This window comes from Euprymna scolopes, chromosome 36, assembly GCF_053919585.1.
Source record: "Euprymna scolopes isolate OS-2025 chromosome 36, ASM5391958v1, whole genome shotgun sequence".
Lineage (NCBI taxonomy): Eukaryota > Metazoa > Mollusca > Cephalopoda > Sepiida > Sepiolidae > Euprymna > Euprymna scolopes.
This window is the reverse complement of record NC_136517.1, coordinates 36726143-36750289: the sequence shown is the minus strand read 5'-3', so window position 1 is coordinate 36750289 and position 24147 is coordinate 36726143. Positions and strand designations below refer to the sequence as shown.

General features: G+C 36.0%; 1 protein-coding gene across 1 annotated transcript in view; it reads left to right on the top strand.

Annotated features, from left to right (window-relative positions):
- The first annotated feature begins 840 nt into the window (after positions 1-840).
- Positions 841-24147, top strand: part of LOC145260414 (uncharacterized) — a 50406-nt gene continuing 27099 nt past the window's right edge. Inside the window, exons 1-3 of the mRNA XM_080118396.1 lie at positions 841-1683; positions 20407-20550; positions 22684-22720. Coding sequence (XP_079974522.1) covers positions 981-1683; positions 20407-20550; positions 22684-22720 — 884 coding nt within the window. The 5' untranslated portion in view covers positions 841-980. The remainder of the gene's footprint in view (positions 1684-20406; positions 20551-22683; positions 22721-24147) is intronic.

Sequence of the window (24147 nt, the reverse complement as noted above, 5' to 3'; positions counted from 1 at the left end):
AAGCAAGGGCAGATAAATCCACAATATTTAAAACGTGCGAAATCAGCCTTAATCGCTTTAAATTGTTTAAAAATGATTTATATATATATATATATATATATATATATATATATATATATATATATATATATATAACTACTTGCTTGATCAATTGACGTGATTTTTGGAACATGAAATTTTTGTTTCGTGTCGGATAGGTACATTATGATTTTTCTGTATTTTTTTTTTTAATTAGGTTATGTGTGTGTATGTGTGTGTGTGCATTGGTTGATTGATTGATTGATTGATTGATTGAAAAATCAAACACTAATAAAATAATAATAATAATAAATATTTTAAAATAGTGTATATATTCACACACACACACACACACACACACACACACACATATGGTGTAAAAAAAAGCAAATATTAATAAAAATAGTGAGTAATGATAATAAGTAATAATAATAAATAAATAATAATAATAATAAATAAAAATAAATAATTTCGTTCAAAGTAAAATCAGATTCTCAAGTCTCGTTTGTAGATCTCGCGAGATTTCGGTTTGCCAGCCATGTTGTTTCGCTGAATGAACCAAAACATGTCTGTAAGGATAACAATCTCTTAGTGAGGACGATGACGAGAAAATACCATCGAATTATACAAAAAGAACAACACGACTGTCGTTGTTGTCTTTACAGATTACACCCTTTCTTCTTTAACCCCGCAAAAGGGGCTAAAATCTCACTTATTTAGAACAATTACCCCCTCTTTTTAACAAAAAATCTCAGGCAGGAATCCGGACAGATTTTATTTTACGGCCTATGTCCACCAAGAGTTTAAACAAAAACAACAAGAAAAGGAGATAATTTAAAGACTTAGTAAACAATAATTATAGTAATTTTAAAGTTGTTATTATCCATAATAATATTTTAATATTGTTATTGTAATATTAATAATTTTAATAGTTTTCTTGTTTTTTTTTTAATAATAATAACATGTCGTCCACGCTAGGCAGTTCATCGTCATCTTCATATTATTCTCCTTCTTCTTCTTCACCTTCTTCGTCATCTTCCTCCTCCTCTTCTTCTTCTTCTTCTTCGTCGTCGTCTCCTAACCCTAAAAATGGACACCGCCGTTGTAGCAGTCCTAACACTTCGTCGTCGTCTTCTTCGTCTTCGAGTTCTTCCTCTTCGTCGAACGCAACCACAACAAGACCAAGAAACAATAACAACATTACTATAACACCATCACCACCAAACCAGACCCCCGATGATGCGTCGTCCCTTCTTATTCCAAACCCCAACACTAACCAACCAGCACTTCAATATAACCCTAACGTCACGACCGCTATTACGTCTACTACTACTTATAACAACAACGACATCACGTCGATCAACGCACGGATTGCTGAACGACCATTGCTTAAGAAAAAACACCACATTAAAATTAATAACAATAACAGCTCCACAATCAATGGATCATCGTCTAATTACACGATCCAACCTCCGAAGGGACCCCGTTTCTCGCCCCTCTCTTACACGACCCACCGGAGTATTTGTGGTCAGTCTCTCCACAGAAAGTTGATCAATGAACGATTGTGTTTTGCTCGAAACCTTTACCGTCGGGACTTGAAGGCTCACTACGGGTGTGTAAATGCGATTGAGTTTGCCAACAATGGTGGGGAATGGATCGTCTCAGGTAAGTTTGTGCGAGAAATAGGGGGGGGGGTTGCTCTAGTAAATACAGAGCGATACCAAAGTGAAATTTGGGACGCTAAAACTCACATATGAAAATGAGGGAGATATTTTACTATAGACAACAAACTGAAAAAAAAGTGGTTAATAAACAAATATACAACAAATAAATGTTATCAAAAGCAAGATAAATTACTCTTCTACCTACTTGGAGAAAGTTTTTGTTTTAACTTATTTTTAAAACATTTATTAAGTTTTAAACACAAGTCATGCCGAGCCGAGCGCTTAAGTAAAAAATTAAAAAAAAAAAAAAAGTAATGCACTTACTGATCCGCGCTACTTTTTAAATCGTATTTCCAAGTTTAATTAAAGTTTTATGTTTTTTTATTCAATTGTAAGGTTAAAGTACAGAATAGGTATAAAACACCCTCCTCCTCCCCATGTTAAAAATGGCTTTTTAAATAATAACGTTATTTCAGCACGGATCAATAAAAAAAAAATTTTTTAAAAATGTCGAACACGAGGCTGCCACCTTGGAGTCTTGAGAATCGCCTAAAACTTGAAAATAAAACAAAATACTGATAGAAATCTACCAAATGAATATCATCGTGACATTTATCGGGTGGATTTCTATCGGTATTTTCAAACTTAATTAACTCTTTAAAATAGGTTACGACCCCAATAACTTAGCCCGGTAGCTAGAAGAGTAATTTATCTTGCCTTTGGTAACATTTATTTGATGGGTATTTCTTTCATTCTTGGCCACTGTTTTTGGTTTGTTTTTATCTATAGTTAAACATGCCTGAAAATGGTCTCAAAATCCACGATCTACCTTTTCTTTCGTCATACTTTAATTATGATTGCACTAGTGCAGTTTAACACCCACAAGCAAATTGTTTTCATTTTAGGAGATTTCTGTCCGCGCAGTATAAGATTTAACAGAGCCACCTTGTTAATAATGGCTCTCTGAACGTGTAGAAGTGCTATTATAATTATGGTAAATTTTTACTTGTTTTCCAACTTAACAACTACCTTTAAAATGAAGACTTTAAAATTATTTTTAAAATAATTTCACATCTTAATTTTCATAGTCATTTTCACATCGAGGCTACGTTTTCAGTTTCACCTAACACCGGTGTCGCACTTAGGATTGACTGTTTCTGAATCGCTATGAAAATTAGAATGTGAAGTTGTTTTAAAAATAATTTAAAAGTCTTCATTTTAAAGGTGATTATTGAAGGGGAAAGTAAGTAAAAATATACCATAAATAGCACGTCTACAAATTCAGAAAGCCATTATTAACATGGTGGCTCTGTTCTGCTGACCTACTTTCCAGTTGACTACAATATGGTCGTCTTCAAGTCTAATGTAAACAAGTTCTTCTTGAGCCCCCCCCCCTCCAGTCCATTTTTAGCCCATTTCCACCACTAACTATTAACTACACTGTTATCTCAGTGACTACCGCAAACTCATTAACCCTTACTCTCAAGTTGCTTTCAGGCCTTGAGAAGTGGTTACTCCTATGTAAAAAAAAAAAAAAAAAAAAACCTTGGCAACGTCCTCATGTTGCCTGTGAATGTAAGGCTGAGGAGTTTAAATAGACTCTCGGATAGGGAGTACTAACCATGTCAATCGATAATTGAAAAGGTGTTTTTTTTTTTTTTTTTTTTTTTTTTTTTTTTTGTATAATTGTTGAAGCAAAGGAGCTTTGTACTAGGAGCATTAAATATTACCATCCATTTATTTCCACATTCTAGACTGGAGTTTATTTTTTAAAGATTTAGCCATTGTCTTGGATATTTGTTTTTGTTTTCCCTACATGTCGAAAATAGTGAGGTGCAGCAACAAAATGTACCCAACACTGTTGAAACTGTTCGAAGAGTAAGCGGAGGTGAGTGACATGTTCCTCAGGTGAGGCACTTGCCCCTAGAATGTCGTCTATGTAGTTATAGATGAAGTCTAAATCACGCACTACCTTGTCCATGAAGCGTTGAAAGGTACTAGCCGCATTTCGCAAACCAAAAGGCATAGTTAAAATTTCAAATGCTCCAAACGGAGTTGCTACAGCAGTTTTCAGGATGTCGGCTAGATTCACTGGAATCTGATGGTTTGCCTTAACCAAATCTAGTTTGGAGAAGGTCTTACAACCGTGCAGTGAAGAAGCAAAGTCCTGTATGTGTGGAATTGGGTAACGATCGAGTACCGTAGTGGCATTCAGTCGTCGGTAGTCCCCAGTCAGACGCCAATCTCCGGAACGTTTCGGGACCATATGCAAAGGGGAAGCCCGTGGACTGGACGAGGGGCGTATGATTCCCAGTTGCAGCATATGGTTGAACTCTGCCTTCGCTGCTTTAAGTTTGTTAGCAGGGAGGTGTCGATGTCGTGAGAATACAGGAGCACCTGTGGTCTCAATATGGTGAACTGTTGAATGAGGTGGTTCACTCATAACAAAATTCAAGTTAGTTAACTCCGGGTAGGAGTTTAATAATATATGATATGGGTCATCGGCAGAAGTGATGAAAAATACAAGGCTGATAGATGTGAAGTTCGATTTTGAACCTGTGACAGAAAGTTCTGTATTAGCATCTATCAGCTGTTGTCTGCGTATGTCAACTAATAGGTTGAAGTGGTGCAGAAAGTCCACGCCTATTATGGGATAGGGCAAATCAGCTATTATAAAAACCCACGTAATGTCTCTACGTAATTCCAAGTCAAGGGAACGAGAAATTTGATCGTATGTGGGAATAGACAAGTGATTTACCGCTTGCAGTGTTATGGGTGAAACTGGCGGCTTCTCGGTGAGGAGTTTCAGTGGCCAAATGCTGCTCCTGTATCAACCAAGCAACACACTTGGGATAAGGAGTCAGTGATAAAATAGGCAGGGTTGTAGGTGGTCTGTGGAGAATGTGCTGTGCTCAGTTCTCCAGACAATCGTTTCCCTTCTTCAAATACAAACAGGGCATCGTACAGCGCCATGTGTCCTTGTCAAAACGACTATGATAAAAATATAGTCCTGGCTTGCTAGAGTGATGGCGGTGATCTGGGGATGACGAACGGCTCTTGTAGTGGCGTCTAGGTGATTCTGATCTGGCCACACTCAGCTTCCTCACCTCTCCGGTAAGCCGCTCAAGAGCGTCAAGTATAGCCAAGGAAGTGGCTTCTTGACTTGTGTCCTTAACTTTGGCTGAGAGTGTAGAAACTTCAGCTGAAGTCTGGGGGATAGCTGCAGTGGTAGGACCCTTGGTAAAGTCCATAACTTTATCTGCCGATGCCGCTACAACGTCGACAGAGTGTTTTTCCAATGTAGGGGCTAAAATAGATTTCACCTGTGCCGGCAGCCTTGAAAAGAAAAGCTGTTTTATAAGGGCACTGTCAGCAGGGACGTCTTCAGCTAACTTTCTCATTCGCCGGAGTTGCTCACTAGGCAAACGGTCTCCCAAGAGCTCGTCATGGACTAACATTTGGAAGCGTTTTTCCACTGACATTGACGTCCGGAGCAGGACCTCCCATTTTATCGAGTTAGGAAGAGTGTCAGTGATCAAGTCTTTGACCACTGGCGTCAACGACGTAGGGAATGCACTAAATAATATTGGCAATTGCCGATGCTCTTTAATGTCGTTTGCTAAAAAATACCACTCGAGCTGAGCGAACCAAACTCGGACGTCACCCACATAAGCAGGCAAGGTGGTAGACATTAGATTAATAAGTAAATTGAACAGACGAAAAAGTAAAAAAAAAAAAAAAACTTCTTCAAAGAGACACGAATGAGAGATAGAAAAACAAAGGAAAATAAGTCAGAAAAATTACAAGTAAGATAAAAATAAATAAAAGCAATAGTATGGTTTTATAGGAGGAAAATGTTGTGCATTTCTCTCCTAATAATTACTTAAATAAACACAAGGCCAAACGACATTGCTTTAACAAACCAACAACAAAGGGTTTATGTAAAAAAGGCGAGATTGTATCTCAGACTAGAGAGAAAGAAAGAAAGTGTAAAATGTCTGTTTTTAGGTGCCGTCTGCCATCAGACTGCAGTTGTCAACAAGTAGCAATGGGAGGAGTGAGTGAGAGAGGTCAGTACAGGTCGCATGCTGGCGTCTCTCTGCCGATCACAGCTGAGATCCCAAAGGGCTAAAAATAGTCCTTAAGGGGACAGCTGAAATCAATGCGCCCAGCCAACCGATTGGTCAGTGTGGCCGAATCACTTTGGCAACGGGTATTGATCCGCTTATAGTATATAGTTTAACTGCTACAATATCCTCAACGAAGCCCTTCAAAGTCATTGGGGGGGGGGGGGGGCAGAACATTGTTGCGTTTGACCTTGCTTATGCAGATGATATCGTCCTGCTTGGATCAAGTACAGATTTGCTTACAGATTGGGGATATGTATCTATGTCTCCAAAACAAAGATCATGTCCATGCTGATTGACCAGAGTACCTGGCAGCTGCTCACACTGGATTGAATTCACCTACATATTGTGGATGGCTTTTTTGTTGTAGTTTTACTATCATGTCAACTGGGCATGTGGCGGCTGAGATTGGATGACGAATAGGAGCTGCACTGTCCGCATTTTTCTGTCTCAGCCAGTCTCTGTGGTCCTGACAGGAAATATGTTTGGACACAAAGGGATGCATTTATCAGGTGATGATGAGGACCAGCCTTCTCTATGGCTTTAAGACCATGGCCTATGAGTTTTTGACAACTGTCTTTTCAGCATTCTGCGTTGCTGCTGTGGAGATCATGTTCTTATTTCTATTTTCCACTGAAGACACCTACACCCCTTACAGTCTGTCCTTCTTCAACGACATCTCAGCTGATTTGAACATACAGCTCATCAACTAAGGGAGAGTTCATTCTCAAGGTCTTCTTTCCTTTCCTCTTTGCCTGACCGACACAAACATGCCAATGGACAGCCGAAGACCTTGGCGACAACAATTAAGGATGACATGGCGGTACTATTGAATTCACAAGTAGTTGGTCTCCAGCAACAAAACTGGGAATGGTTAGCCATATCCTGCAACCTGACCCAAGATCGGTGAAACTGAACTGTGATGGTTTGAGATGCAGTTTGTGTTCAGGTGGAGCAGGCTCAATCCGACCAGGTCGATAGAACTACAAGTAATTAGACTAGAGGCACCCCAGAATCAGCAAATCTCAAAAGAACACATTTGAGGATGACACTGATTTCTTTTTGTAATGTTGTTACAAAAAAGTTCCAACTTTTTTTGTTTACATATTTATTTCCATTTAAATTCATTTTAACTTCTGCAAAATAAGTAATTTCTCAACATGCTATTACATCTTAATTATTTTATTTCAATAAGGGTTGAGGACATGTGTTGCATAGCAAGAAATAATAAGAATGATATAATGGATGTTGAAATATGGGGGTTTTAAGTCAAGCCCAGATCTGGAGATCTCAGAAGAAGATTAACTCTGCACAGTATAGAGAGTTGTGTGGAGAAGGAGACTTTGATGGTATGGTCACATTGGAACAATGGATAAGAGTTTTGGGTTAGTGATGTAGAATAAATGAGGTTGCAGGTTCAGTTCACAGGAAAAAGTTAAGCAACATATGAAAGAGATAAGGATGGATGAGAGAAAGGGGGATTGGTTAGTTCGTTAGTTGTTTAAAAGCCATCTAACACATGCCAGCATGTAAAATGGATGTTAAATTAAATATAATAATATTATAATAGCACAAAGTCCATCTAACATAGAAGGTGTCTAAGACAGATTTGGTAATTTTTTTTTATTTCATAATTATCTTAAGTATTTAATAACAGTAAAATGCAATGGATAGGTATTTCTGTGTATTATTAATGGGTTTGAGAGCTGGAAACCATCAATGACTGGAAAGCATCATAATAGATTTTGTGGGTCTCAGTCTTTTCTGTAAATACTATTATACGAGCATGTGTTCTTCAGAATTGTCTGATCTATTCCCTGCTTTCTTTGTTACAGCTCGTTGGACTCCTTGGTCTAGTGGTCTTCATCAATTTGCTGTTTTGATACTTCATTGTAACACAGTTTCCTATTCTAGTAGCTTCTTATCAATTGTTTTCCTTTTACCTATAGCTTTTGTCTTTTTAAAACTAAAGTCAATAAACATCAATAGACATCTGTTTTTTTTTTTCTGATAATTATCTTACATTCTTAGTAGCTCCTTACAGCAAGTGGTTTCACACATTGTCTGGAGCAATTTACATTTAAAAAAAAATAGTAGTGAATGTATTATGATGATTCATGTTGGGTTCATAAATTCATAAATAGCTGCAGCTCGGTGTTCCTTTCGTAGTTTGAGATGTAAGCTAAACAATTGTGACGGAGATGTGGAAGAGAAGTTAGCAGGATCATAGTAAGTATTGTGACTGTATCCACACAGAAAAATTTGTTGAAGCTGCAAAAAAAAAAGAAAAAAGGGGTTTTGCAATACCCAAGAATTGTGAATGTGGACCTTGGCAAGAGAGGAAGATAGTTGGGCATTGGAGTGGTGACTACAAAGAAAGCCGAATGCAGATCTTCACTGATTTTCATGAAAGGATCGCAAGGACCAATTACTCGCTACCAAGGGTCAAGAGAACCACCTTACAAAAGCCAAGAAACTCCTACACATCCACACATACAAAGGTGTTCAAGACAAATTTGATGATTTTTTTTTTTTTTTTTTTTTTTTTTTTATTCAATTTTCACCCCAAACAAGGCACAGTGCCACTTTGAAGCAGGGGGCTACTATTAGGGAATTAATTAGCGGGGTCATTATAAAGGGAGAAGAGTAGAAAGATGTTTGTTAACATTACACTTGAACTTCTGCATATCATTGCAGTTGGGAAAGCAGAATCCCGGAAGGGAGTTCCAAAGACCCGCAGTTCTGGGGAAGAAACTATTGGAGTAAAAGGCTTTCTTGCACCTAGGGATCTCCACTGTAAAGGGATGAGACTTAGTAGCTTGTCGGGTTTGTCGGGGGTAGTTACGTCGGGGAGGTACAAGTGTTTGCAGTTCGTCAGAGCATTCACCATTAAAGTATTTGTAGAACAGGCAGAGGGATGCAACATCTCGTCGATGGGACAGAGGTTGAAGCCCAGATGACAGTTCAGGACCTATCAGGTTTGCGACTCTTTTTTGAACCCTGTCCAGGAGCGAGAGACAAGCAGCAGATGCACCAGCCCAGATGTGACAACAGTACTCCATACATGGGCGAATGGTTGCCTTATAGAGGTATAGGATACTGGCAGGCGTAAGTAGTTTTCTAGCACGGTAGAGGGAGCCAACCTTCCTTGCAGCAGCCTTGGCAATGCTCTCAATGTATCTATTCCAGTTCATATTCCCTGTAAACGTTAGGCCGAGGAGTTTAAAAGAAGTACTTTCAGGCAATGTGTTCTTGGCCATTGCTATTGGTGGTAGAGAAGGTTTCTTGTAGTTATTGAAGGAAACAAGCTTAGTCTTAGCAGCATTGAATGAGACCAACCATTTTTGTCCCCATTCCACTACGGATTGGAGGTCATCCTCTAGTGTTTCTGCCATTTTCTTGGATATGTGTTCATTTGTTTTCCCCTCATATCTGTTATAGAGAGTGGTGTCATCGGCAAATATACCCATCTCCGAAACAATATTATCAGGGAGGTCGTTTATGAATATCAGGAACAATAGAGGTCCAAGGATAGACCCCTGAGGCACTCCCGCATTTATGTCATATTGTTTGGATGTACGTCCGTCGAGGACAACTTTGATTTTTCTATTACTTAAGAAGGATTTAATTACGTTATGAATTCTTCCAGTGATTCCATATGATCTAATTTTCCTTAGAAGACCATCGTGCCATACCCTGTCAAAAGCCTTAGATATATCAAGGGCCACCGCTCTACCCTCCCCTGTTTTATCCAATGAACGGTATATACGTTCAGAAACTACAGTTAAGATATCTGCTGTTGAACGGGCTTGCCTGAATCCATATTGTTTGTCAGTCAAGAGTTTAGCAGCTGTTAGGTGCTGGACTAGGGCTTTATTAACTAAGGACTCAAATATTTTGGCGAAAAGCGGGAGGAGGCTAATGGGGCGATAATTTAGTGGGTCAGTTCTTTCACCAGAATTCTTGAAGACTGGTACCACAGAGGCGGTTTTCCAGCAGTCGGGAAAACAAGATTCGTTAAGGCATTTATTGTAAAGTTTGGACAGAACTGGAGCAACCTCGGCAGAGCATTTTTTTAATAGCACAGCCGGGATGAGATCTGGTCCACATGCTTTAGAGGTGTTTTCCTATACTTTAATGTCAGAACTATTTGAAGCATGTAACCGCTGTAAAATTAAACTGTCTCTATTATTAGAAGGCTGTAAAGTTTGAGACAATGGTCAACTTGAAAGCATCTGAATATTGGCACCTGCATTCTGAAGAATATGTGTCATGTGCAAATATGTGCAGTTTATTTGCAAGAGTAAACTGTTCAATGTCAATGCCCAAGAGAACCGCCTTATAAAAGCCAAGAAACTCCTGAATAAGCTCAAATACTCATGATTGCTCTGGTTCTTCTCAGGATCAGGTACAAAATGTGCTGACATGTGGCTAGCCTACATTGAATTATGAAGACCAAGTTACCTCAAACTCAAGACGCCTCTCCAATTCGCTAAATCCACGAGAAATAGCACCCTACCTGAGAATTCTACCTTCAAATTCCTCAGCTTAACATTTGTGGGCAATATGAACTGGAAGAAATACATAGAGGACATTGCAAAGGCTGCTGCATAGAAGGTGGGTTCCCTCTACCGAGCTAGAAGACTACTCATGCCTGAGAGTATCCTTTACCTTTACAGGGCTACCATTCACCCATAGCTGGAGTATTGTTGCCATATCTGGGCTGGTGCATCTACCACTAGTCTCTCCCTCTTAGATTGTTATGACGTCACAGAAATAAACTGGTTGTTAAATTTGGGAATTACAAGAAGACATCGTTTTGGCACCAAATTATTTATTTAAACAGAAAAATAGTAAAACGTTAGAACAACAGATTATGTAAAATGCTGTGTCAGCCATCTTGAAAAGTCTTCCCCCTGCCGATCCAGGGAAGATAACTATTTGCTTTTTGGTTATTTCCCTTTATAACACCCCCCCCCTTGAAATGTGACCCTTGTAAGAGGTTTTATGTGGATCTGTTTGTAAGGTTGGCATTGGCTTAGAAATTCGCTGGGTTCTTCTTGTTGGGACCTTGATGTGAGACTTGCTTTGTTTATTATTTATAACTGCAACACTTTGGGGTAATTCAAATGTGTCCAGTAACACATGTAAACTGATTGCTGCATCATTTGGACGTCGCTCTGGAAGGAATGACTGACGAAGCTGATTCGCATGTCTAACCCAAATAGATGATTGTACATCTACGTCATAGACGACATTGCCAAAACGGTGTATTATGCGACCTTGTGTCTATTTTTTTCTACGATTACGGTAGTCCTTAGCCAATACAGGTTGTCCTGGAAGAAATTTACGAGCTTTTGCTCCATGATGGCAATTAAACTGGTTTTTCATCATTTTGTTTCTTCTGTAAAATTTAGTTGTTGATGGCCGAATAGCATCAATTGGCAAACGTAGTTTCCTATTCATAAGTGCTTCAGCAGGAGACTTTCCATTTGGGCAATTTGGATTTGGAGTAGCTCTGTAGCTACTTAAAAATATTTGCGTTATCTCTTGAGTAGTTCCTTCCCCTTTTTAATTTCAATAGCGCTCTCTTGAAAGTGTCCACAAACCATTCTGCTTGTCCATTTGATCGAGGATGGAACAGTGGAGATCTCAGGTGCTGAATGCTGTTCTGTTTACAGAAGTCTGCGAATTCTGCTGAAGTAAAAGCAGTACCTGTATTTGAAACTAATACTTCGGGCACTCCAACCTGCTGAAGATTTGCTGTAGCTTTCTTAGTTTCTTTTGATGAGATATGGCTCATCTGAAAGAGTTGTGGCCATTTGCTGTAAGAATCAACTAGCACGAGAGTATTTTGTCCATTTATTGGTCCTGCAAAATCAATGTGCAGTCGTGACCAAAGAATTTCTGGAGTTGGCCATGAAGGGGGGGCTTTAAAACTAGTTGATGATTAGAACAACTCCTGACAAGTTCCTCTAATTGTTTGTCCATACTTGGCTAATATACATAACCACGGGTCAAGGCTTTCATCCGATTAATTCCTTGATGTCCCTGGTGAAATTGTCTGAGGACTTTATTTTGAAGATTAGATGGAACAACAACATGTTCAGCAAAAAGAAGAATTCCATTAGTCTCAGACAAACAAGATCTTCGCTGAAAAAATGGCTGAAGTTACTGATCAGTGCCTTATGCATGTACTTGACCAGTTCCATTTAGTATCTTTTTGTAAAAGATGATTAAGAGGTCCACGTAATTTTGCAATTCGAGTAAAAAGGAACCATAATGGCTTACAGGGCCCAGAAAGGATCGTAGTGTTGAAACATCCCTTGGGGGTGGCATGTGTTTTATGGCTTGAATGTCATCTGGATCTGGTTTTCGACCATTTTTGTCAAATAAAAATCCAAGGTATTTCGCAGAAGTTTGGAAAAATTTGCATTTGTCAGGTCTTAAGTGGAATCCATATTGTTGAATTCGATCCAGCACAGAAGTAAAGTGATGCAGAAGTTTCTCTTGAGATGTGCCTGTAACGATTATGTCATAAATGTAGGCAAAAACTCCTGGCAATTCTGTGAGCATTGCATCCATGGTTTGTTGGAATATAGCCGGGGCTGACTTGACCCCCAAACGGAGACGGTCGAAACCAGATAATCCCTTGTGGATGTTGATAGTGAGAAGATTTTTGGAATCTTCTTCAACTTCCATTTGTAAATATGCATCTGCAAGGTCTAGTTTTGCAAAACAAGTTCCACCGTTGAGTTTTGAGAACAAATCATCTGGTACAGGTAGTGGATACTGGTGTGTCTCCAGTGCACCGTTTAATCCTGTGGAAAAATCCGCACACAGACGTACCTTGCCATTAGTCTTCTTTATAATAACAATAGGTGCTGCCCAGGATGAGTTATTTGTAAGTTGGATTACTCCCGCTTGTTGAAGGTGGTCCAATTCTTTTTCCACTGTAGCTAAAACTGCATATGGTACAGGACGCTTTAGTCTAAAAACTGGCTTTGCATCAGACTTTAGTTTTAAAGTTGCTTTGAATTTCGTACAGCATCGAAGACCTTCTTGAAAAACGTTGCTGAACTTTGTTTTAAGAATGTTCTTAAAATGTGTTTCAACATCTGCTATAGCATTAACATAAAAAGAATTGAAAATTGTATTAAGTGGAACATTGAAAAGATCAAGTTCCTCGATGAAATCCAAACCAAGAAGATTCAGGATTAATGAATCAGAAACATAGCGTAAATCCTGAAAAAATTTTTCTTTGAAAGAGACATTGCATGTTAACTCACCAGTTAGTTGTATTTTGTTTCCAGATGCACTGCAAGCAACATGCTTAGTATTTTTAAGCGTTGGTTTTCCTAATAACTCCCATGTTGACTGTGAAATCCGAGTTATGTCGGAAGCAGTATCGAATTGAAATTTTATTGGCTTGTTGCTTATCTCAACCATTATATATTTCCTACGAGCTTCAAAATTTACATTAAACGTAGCAAAAATTGAATTTATGGTAGATTTTTGGAAACGCGTTGTCATTTTCTTCTGAGTTTTGCTCTTGTCGGTGAAGAGTTCATCCTGGTCGTTTTAAAGTTATTTTTTTCACAAAATCTGTCCCTGTGACCACGACGTAAACAAAGTTGACACATATGTCTTTCAAAAGACCAAAAACGCGCATAATGCATATCACCACATGACCAATAGGGTGTTGGCGGCTTTTTATTCTTTCCAGTCGGGAATTTTTGTGCAGATTTTATACGGGAAACAGATGGAATAGCAGAAATAATGCAGTTGTTTTTTTTTTGTTTCTTTTGTTTGTTTGTTTTTTTGTGCTGTGCACAAAAGAGAAATTTTTTTTTTTTTTTTTTCCAAGAGACAAGTCCGTTGGATTTTTTTTTTTTCTAAAGCGCCATGTGGTGTGTCCAGCCAGTTCTTGTTTATTTTTAATTTTTTTAATCTTAATTCATCTTATCCTCGTCGCCATATCTGTTATGTCATCACGGAATATAACTGGTTGTTAAATGTGGGAATTACAAGAAGACATTGTTTTGGCACCAAATTATTTATTTAAACAGAAAAATAGTAAAACGTTAGAGCAACCGATTATGTGAAATGCTGTGTCAGTCATCTGGAAAATTCTTCCCCCTGCCGATCCAGGGAAGATAACTCTTTGCTTTTTGGTTATTTCCCTTTATAACATAAAGTCCAAAAAAAAGTTGTCAATCTAATCGGTCCCACTTTATCAACTAAGCTCCAGCCCCTGTCTCATCGTCGCAATGTTGCATCATTGTGCCTGTTTTACAAATATTTTAATGGAATGTGTTCTGATGAACTTGCTTCATTCATACCCCCCCTCGATGTACATATTCCCGACAAACCCGCTCAGCAATAAGATCTCACCCGTTCACTGTCGTTGTCCCTAAATGCTAGAAAGCTTTCTATTTTAATAGTTTCTTCCCTCGAACATCTAGACCTTGGATTCTCTTCCTGCTGCCTGCTTCCCTGGCTGTACTGATATACAGAAGTTTAAGTGTAACATAAACAAATATCTTGTTTATCTTTCCTAGACATGGCCCCAAATAGTAGCCCCTTACTTCCAAGTGGCAATATTCTTTATAAGGGGTGAACATGAGTAAAAAAAAACAAAAAGAAAAAACAAAGGCCACATCATGCTGCGCCCCTTCTCTCATCTTCAAAAAAGGACTCTGACTTAATTTAGATGTTGATATTAAATTATTGTCCAGCAAGCTCCAGGTTCACACTTTTTTAATTGAACTATTCAACAAATGATCCTCTATGGAATGAACTTTGAATTTTGAACATACATCGATTATTGTTCAAGATCTGACATTGTTTTTTGCTTTGCTTTTTAAAAAGTGTCAGATTTGTCTTGATCACCTTGTATAAAGTTACTTCAAACTCTGATGGTTTTAGGTGTATTTCTAGTGAAGGTATCATCATTCTGCCTCCATATCTTCGAAAAGGGACTCTGACTTAATTCAGATGCTTATATTGTGTTGTCTGCTGTTGTCATAGACTGGGTTGACAGGGTGGCTGTGGGAAGGCTATACAAGTGGCAGCAGATCTCGGTTCCATGTCACACCTAAAATCCATGCAACACATTTTTAAATAATCACTTAAAAATAAGAATTTGCAACGGTGGATAACTCATTATTGAACAAGATATGACGTCTTTTATTAGCGTTTCAAAAAGTATCAGATTTGTCTCCGTCCAGGTCTTTATTTATCCCTCTTAGGCCCAGTTTTACTATTTCCATGAAGATAAGAACAGTAGTTTCAACAATCCAAATAATAAACTGAGAAATCTTATTTAGCAAAGCCAAACATCTTTTTTTAGTTGGTGATTTATATTTTACTAGTGGGAGTGCCCAGCGTTGTCCGGGTACGTAGGTGGTGTAGTAAGCCCCCCCCCCCCAGGAGTGGTATTAACAAGGGGGGGGGGTCAAAACAACAGTAGGCAGAGGTGTTTTAAAAAGGGGGGGGGGGTAATTGGCAGGCAGGCTCGAACCCGTAACACGAAGGCGGCAAAAAGAAAAAAGACCTGACATCTTAGTCGATGTCTCTAACGCCTGACCAGAAGTTGAGAACAAAATAAAGGCTAGTCAATCGAAAAGAGAGGATGACTTGCAAAAAATTGTGACACAAAAACCAACCCCTCCCTATACAAAACTGTCCAGTTGAGGGTGAAGGAATTAATGTTTTTGGCCAATTTTTCGATATTTGTCGTCCAAAGGATCTAAGTTGAAAACTATATCAGTTTGTTCAGGTTCTGATGCATTTGTCAGAAGTTTTTGGCAGGCACACAAACACCCACACGCACACGCACATGCACACACACACGCACACACACACACACACAAACTTTGCCTTTTATATAATAGATTATTTTGTATTGCCAACTTGTGACAATCAATTACAGTAGAACCCTGGAATATGGCATTAAAGATTAGTAAGAAAATACAGCACATTATATAATACACATGTATATAATTAAATAACATTATAAATAGCATCATAAGGTGGGGCAAATACCATAACCAGGGGCCGGAAAACATAACCTGAAAAAAAATGTATCCTAGGGCCACTGTATCCCGGTTTTCTAGTGTATTTTATAAAGTGATCTTCTAATATTGAATGCCATGTATGGTAGATACTGCCACTGATAATAGCAAATCCAATACGATAAACATTCAAAATATTTGCACCAAAGTTAAAACAAAAATAGTAACAGGAAGTGAATAGTACCACAAACTGATAAAAAGTGAAGATTGGAGCAGAAGGAAACGTATTACCACCATGAATTAGCAAGAAAACCTGGTGTTGCTCAGGATTGAATGAGGAATTCTCACTCTTTTACACCTATATTACCTTATATATCCGCTGACAAAGAAAGGATTGAACCCAGTAATTCACTCCTGTCCGTTTGTTCAGACTTTTCTCAATAACCACGCCTTGGATTCTTTTAGAATTTTGCACAAATATTAGCATTACAAGTTGATTTTTTTTCTTTTTCGATAATTGTTATTTTATCAACTTGCATGAAAAGAGCTATGTAAAAGATGCTTAAAACCGTTTGAATTATGCAAATACCATCAGTAGTCCAAAAGTTATGAGAATTTTAAGTGCCAAAATTTAGGCTTTTCCATGGACATTTTTCTTTAGAAAAAGTGGGCTAAATTACGGACCTCAAAATTTTAAGAAATTCAGTAATTTTGCCACCATTTATTTATTTTTCAAGATATTCTCATGAAACTTGGCACTCTTATGTAAAATTGTGTGCTCTTTCTGATTATGCAGTTAAATCTGATGTATCTCTTTACCATAAGCCATGAATTATAAATTCAGATATACAAATTTCAATTTTTTTTAAACTGGTGCATTATATCATACAGTGGGTGTCTATTCATGAATAAAACTGATTATTATAGTGGTACTTAAATATAGCTTTATTGAGAATAGGCATTTTCCTGCCTCCTCACCAAAGGAGAGCTTAATCTTGGTGTAGCCATTGAATGCCTAAAGAGCATTCATGGCCGGTATTTACTAAAATTTAGAAAAAAAAAATTGAGTAGATATGAATTCATCTCAGAAATAAATTGAAGAAAATTTTTCATATAGCTTTTGGATTTCTGTAAAAGATGGAAATTCCCATAGTCGACCAGAACTTATGCATTTGGGGACCAGTCCAATTTTCAATTTTGTAAATCCTCTCTATCTGGTCCAAAATATATCCTTATTTTCTGAGATGCAACCATAAATCGTACTTAATGTGAATCCTTGATATAGCTTTCGCAGTACCAGGATAGCAGGAATCCTGATAAGCAAAAACTATATATTCACCAGTTGATGGTAATTTTTGTCATTTCTATTCTGTTGTTTTACTGAAAATTCAACTATATAAGCAAAGAAATAAAACGGTAATTTTTTACCTTGTTTCCACCTTAACATTTAAAATGATTAATTTTTTGGAGGTTTTAAGGTATGCTGAAAACAAATATCACGTTTAAATTTTCTGCAATTAAGTAGTTTCCTGGATATTAAGCAATGTCATTTCTTATGTAATCGCTGGTGGCCATCTTGGTATGCGCGAGCGTGCAAACCTAACCCCGAGAAACTATGCATAAACACACATACCAAGATGGCCACCAGCAATAACATAAGAAATGACATTGCTTAATATTTGGAAAGCTACTTATTTGCGGAAAATTTAAATGCGATATTCGTTTTCAGTATACCCAAAAACCTTATAAGATAGTCATTTTAAAGAAAAATGTTAAGAGGGAAACAAGGTAAAAATTTACAAAATGCATCACAATGAAATTCTTTATCGAACCAACTAATTATTACACAATATATTTTATTTAATTGTTAGGTGAAAATGCAGAATAGTTAACAAAACACCCTTCCTTCCCCATGTTAAGAATGGGTTTCTAAATAATAACATTATGTCAGCATGGTAACATAAGTGCACAAGTACCTTTTATTTGTTATATATTTGTTTTTGTTTTGTTTGTTCTTTTTTACCACTAAAAAACAAATGCATGTACTTAGTACATTTTGTTGTTTTTTAACGCTTTTGTACACTACAAGCATTAAAAACAACAAAATAGTATTGTTTGGAAATCAAATTTGAAAAACTTGATAATAATTTTTTTTTAAATTGACAAACCCAGAATAAAAAATTAAATTTTTTCTTCTGCTTTCGTTTTGAAAGTAGACAAAACAGTTTTCTATTTTTGAGAGAATACAAACTCTTTAATACGCTGACAGTGATGGTTAGCGCATAGCTAACCATCGCTGTCATCGTTTCCCTTTAAGCCATTTGAATTTCTATAAAAGATAACATTTTAAAGAAATTTGCACACAATTATCAAATATTTACATATTATACATGAAAATAATTCTGAAACTATTATCTATATGAAAATAGATGATATATACCGATTTATCTTATCAATTTTATTCTTTGTCAACTTTGCTCAGTCATAACTTTGCTTCCTATGGTCGTAAAAATATAAATCAAACACCAGTAGAGATAGACTTCTTTGTTTATATAGCCTGTAAAATTTCAGTCATATCCAATCAAATTTAACCCTGCGCATATGTATCCAAACATAACGTATAAAATGTAAACATTTAAAAAAAACTGTTTCCCTTTTTGTTGTTGTAATTTTTTACCATTTTTTTATTTTTAACTTGGAGCATAAAAATATTGAACGCATAAAAGAAAAATAAATAAAGATCATTGAAATGCTTATTCTATTCTCTTTTCAACAATGTAATTCTTTTAAAAATTGACTAGCAAATAAAAAAAAATATGACTTGTTGAAGCACATTAGATATGTAATATTGCCGATGTCCACGAAAATACAGCATACGCTTGTAATGCTACAAACATTAGTTATGGTGAAAGTAAATTTTTGCCAGAACGTATTTTCCTGGTCTGGTTGCTCCTCCAGGGCAACCAAATCATTCATCCGTTCATTTGTTCATATTTTTCTCAATAACCACTACTTGAATTTTTTGAAATTTTTGCACAAACATTAGTCATAGTGAAAGTAAATTATTCACTCGTGGAGAAGGGGGGCACATGCTTGGTTTGTTTATATTTGTCTTTAGCCATCTACCTCCAGGCATGCCTACCATAATCGCGTTGACATACCGGTTCTCATTAGACCACCAAAGTTAAGCCTGGCTAGCACCAGATGAGTGACGATATGGGAATACCAGCTGCTGTATGTTGGAGGATGTCGATACCTTCCTGCAAGAGCTGCAAAAACCTCATGTCGTCATCTACCTGACAGGGATATACATGCGACTTGTGCCAGACTGTGAATTTTCATACTCCCATGAAACTTCCTCCTTTGGAGGAAGCCAGTTCAATCTGCCTAGAGTGAGTGCCGCTTCAGTACGGTACAGTACAATACAGTACACCCAGCAGCTAGTTGGGTGTTTGTCCAGAATCCTCTATGTTGGTAAAAAATGAAAATGAAAAATTCTGTATGATGTATGTTCCAAAAATTATGTAAATTGATTAAGTAGTTTTATTTTTATAAAGAAAATCATGTTTAAGCGATTGATGGAAATTCATAGACATTAAAACACAAATCTAGTAAATATGAATTATTGTTGAGTTATCTCTCTTGGTTTTTTTTATATTATTTTGAAAATGGCAGGTGATACTGTCACTCTTGTGATACTCATAAGTTTTGATTTGCTTATTTAAAAATCTAATTACTTGATCAATTTACATAATTTTTAGAATATGATGTTTTCATTTCATGATGAATACATCATATAGATTTTTTTAATTTTGTTTTTTAATATATGGTTGAATTGTGGACAAGAACTGCTGGTTGTTCAAAAAAAACCTTGTCCACAAACAAGTATCTGCATACTACAAAAAGGACCACCTACACGTTGGTGTCAGGTGTTCATGGAGAGTCTACAACTCACACTTTGTCAACAGTTTTTTACCGCTGAGGAAGCAAGGGAGTGACCAATGGGATTTTGTATTTTTTTAATGGGATTTCTCTTTTTTACTGTTGAATGTTATTATGCCTCAACTACAGCAGCTATCTGGTGAACAACCAGAAGTGGTCCAACAGATTAGAATCCAACAAGTAATACGGTGACAAAGGAGAGAAAGAAAAATTAAAACAAAATAGTAATTAAATGTTTCATGGGATTTTGTATTTTACTTTAATGGGATTTTGTATTTTTTTAATGGGATTTCTCTTTTTTATGATTTGACATTTTTAATGAAATTTTTTTTTATTGGAATTCTCTTTTTTAAATGAGTTTTTATTTCTTTAGTGGGATTTTGTATTTTTAATGGTGTTTAGTATTTTTTATAGGTTTTCGTATTTTATGGGATCTTATATTTAATGAGATTTTGTATTTTTTTATGCAATTTTAGATTTTTTACATTTTTATGGGATTTTGCATTTTTAAATAGAATTTTACATTTGTTTTTGCTTGTATAGTGTTTTAGCAAGATGTCTATCAAAGTAAAAACTAAAATATTAGCATTTGTCTTTATACATTTGTGAATGATAATTTAAAAATTTAATATTTGTCAGGTGGAGATGATCGGCGAGTGTTGCTTTGGAATACGGAGAAGGCATTGTCGGGCATTGGCAATCCAATAAGTATGAAAGGAGAACACAACAGCAATATTTTCTGTTTGGCTTTTGACAATGAAAACAAGAAGATATTCTCAGGTGGTAAGAATCATTTATTTCTACTGGCAGAAATAGCAATCATTTGCTGTTTAAAAATTTTCAAAAACTTCATTCTCTATATAATAACTGGCCATCAAAATCTTTTAAAAATAAATGCGATTTATTTTATAACTACAGGGTGGTCAAAAAGTCAGGTAACATTTTAAAGAAAAACGATATTAGCAATACACGTATATTTAAGTACCATACATTGAAATATAAAATGAAACAAACATGAAATATGTTTATTTTGTTAATTGTCGTCCATTTCTCTCTATCAATCGCTGGAAGCGATTAACCACTGATTGTGTAACACGTGTAATCATGTCAGCTGATATCCGCACAATCTCCTCTTCAATAAATAACTTTAAAGACGCTATTGTATCAGGCTTCTTGCCATAAACGCTATCCTTTACATAGCCCCAAAGCCAGAAATCAGGAGGGGTAAGATCCGGAGATCTGGCTGTCCATTCAACTGGGCCACGGCGACCAATCCATCGTTGTGGAAAAATTTCATCCAAGAAATAATATTAAACGAATAGAGATTATAATGGATCATATTGTTTTTTCTACCTTTAACATGTTACCTGACTTTTTGACCACCCTGTAGTTGAAGTAACTATCTTCCATTGGGTCATAATGATAAAAATTCTAAAATAAAGGTAATTTATAGAAAGCAATACAATGGTGTAATGGATCGACACAAACTGAAACAAATTAAGACATATAACAGTGGAATAAGCTTTGCAGATTCATTTTTTATTAATGCAATATGTTTTTTATACTTGTGTTATGTTCTTACTTGCATCAGTATGGTCAGATGGAAGTTTTGTATTGTATGATATTTCGGGGAAAATATCCCTTTCTCATATATGTTTTCAACTTTAGTTTAAGTGCGTACAGGTGCTAATTTTCCCCGAAATATACAATGAACTTCCACCTAACGATATGGTGCAAGTAAAAACGCAATGCGAGTATAAAATAAAAAATATATATATCGTGCTAGCACAACACCTGCCGTTGCACAGTCATAAAGTATGTTTAAATATATTTCAATTTATGCAGATTTCATATTATTATAGAGTCAATTGTTAATCAGTTATTATATTGTACCCAATATGTAGTAATGATTGCAGAAGTAAAAAAAAAAAAAAATGACCTGGGTGCCATCAGCTAGAATTGAAATCAAAGCATATAGGACTCTAGCCTTAATTGTTACTGTTTGAGCTCTCACCAGATGGCTAAGAAACAGTTAAAAATGAACTGACTTTAACATATAAATGTATACTTGTGCATGAGTAGAAGCACTTTAAGTTGATTTGTGCCTGCCAAGTTTCGATTTTATCAATTTTGACCCCTTGCCAGCTAAAAGTCAAATCGAATTTGTTCCACAGTTCCAAATCCCCTATATATCAAGTTTCAAGTATGTAGATCAAAAATTGACAGAGGAGTTTGGTAGAGACCGTTCCTCAGACAGGTAGACAATGTCACTTTCATATAGAGAGAGAGATTAATAAAAGGTGAATCTACATAGCTTATTCCGTTATGTCTTAATTTGTTTCAGTTTGCATCTACCTCTGCATTGTATAAACTTCTATACATTTTCTTTATATACACACTAGACAATGCTTCAAGCAAACTGCTAGGGTTATTCCAAAAGTAAAGCTTTTTATTTTGCTTTTAACTTAAAAAGTTGGAGTTATGAAGACATGAGTGATACTATTAAAACGATCAACCTTTTGTGCCCCAAAATTTATTTTTCTACATAATCACCACCATTCGAAATTCAATGACGCTTCTCTGCTTCCAACACACGTCCATGATAAGTTGCTTTCTTACAAACCTTCATAATTTGCAACAGATGAAACTTCCAGGTCATGAATGCATAAGTTCAGTCATCATAACAATGCAATTTGCAGTTCCATCTGATTCATTTGAATGGAATAAAAAAAAAATAGGAGGTATTACTTTTGGAATGCTCCTTGTACATTAACCTTTTATTCTAAAATAATTTAAATTGGTTTTGAGTCTATCAGATATAAGTACATACATTTGCATACATAATATATGTAAATAAATATTAATTTAATAATTGTGGATGTGAGATAATAAAACAGTTATTGTATCTTTTTTCAGGCAATGATGAACTTGTCCAAGTCCATGATATTGAAAGGTAAACTGCAAATTAGTTTTGCGTAAACTTTTGATTTTTGTTAATTCTTAGATTTTAGTCTTACTACAAAAGACTTGGAAACTAGTAAAAAAAAAAAAAACAAAGTCTATTTTAAAAAAATCTGACTCTGATTCATACAGAAATTGCAAATACACAAATTCCTAGCTTCAAATGTAAGGATATGCTGATTTCTACTTTTTGAAAAATCCAAGTTCACAATTCCTCTTTGCAAAATCCAACTTCTCAATTTCTCTTCCTTGGAAAATCACATTTCTTCCCTTCACTTCCCTTATTTGCAAAATTCCAGTTCCCAATTTCTCCTTTCAAAAATCCCAATTTTGAATTTCTCCTTTCAAAATCCCAATTTTGAATTTCTCCTTTCAAAATCCCAGTTTTGAATTTCTCCTTTAAAAAATCCCTGTTTTGAATTTCTCCTTTCAAAAATCCCAATCTTGAATTTCTCCTTTCAAAAATCCCAATCTTGAATTTCTCCTTTCAAAATCCCAGTTTTGAATTTCTCCTTTCAAAATTCCCGGTTTTGAATTTCTCCTTTCAAAAATCCCAGTTTTGAATTTCTCCTTTCAAAAATCCCAGTTTTGAATTTCTCCTTTCAAAAATCCCAATCTTGAATTTCTCCTTTCAAAAATCCCAATCTTGAATTTCTCCTTTTAAAAATCCCGGTTTTGAATTTCTCCTTTCAAAAATCCCAGTTTTGAATTTCTCCTTTCAAAAATCCCAATCTTGAATTTCTCCTTTCAAAAATCCCAATCTTGAATTTCTCCTTTTAAAAATCCCGGTTTTGAATTTCTCCTTTCAAAAATCCCAATCTTGAATTTCTCCTTTCAAAATTCCCGGTTTTGAATTTCTCCTTTCAAAAATCCCAGTTTTGAATTTCTCCTTTCAAAAATCCCAGTTTTGAATTTCTCCTTTCAAAAATCCCAATCTTGAATTTCTCCTTTCAAAAATCCCAATTTTGAATTTCTCCTTTTAAAAATCCCAATCTTGAATTTCTCCTTTCAAAAATCCCAATCTTGAATTTCTCCTTTCAAAAATCCCAATCTTGAATTTCTCCTTTCAAAAATCCCAATCTTGAATTTCTCCTTTCAAAAATCCCAATCTTGAATTTCTCCTTTCAAAAATCCCAATCTTGAATTTCTCCTTTCAAAAATCCCAATCTTGAATTTCTCCTTTCAAAAATCCCAATCTTGAATTTCTCCTTTCAAAAATCCCAATCTTGAATTTCTCCTTTCAAAAATCCCAATCTTGAATTTCTCCTTTTAAAAATCCCAATCTTGAATTTCTCCTTTCAAAAATCCCAATCTTGAATTTCTCCTTTCAAAAATCCCAATCTTGAATTTCTCCTTTCAAAAATCCCAATCTTGAATTTCTCCTTTCAAAAATCCCAATCTTGAATTTCTCCTTTCAAA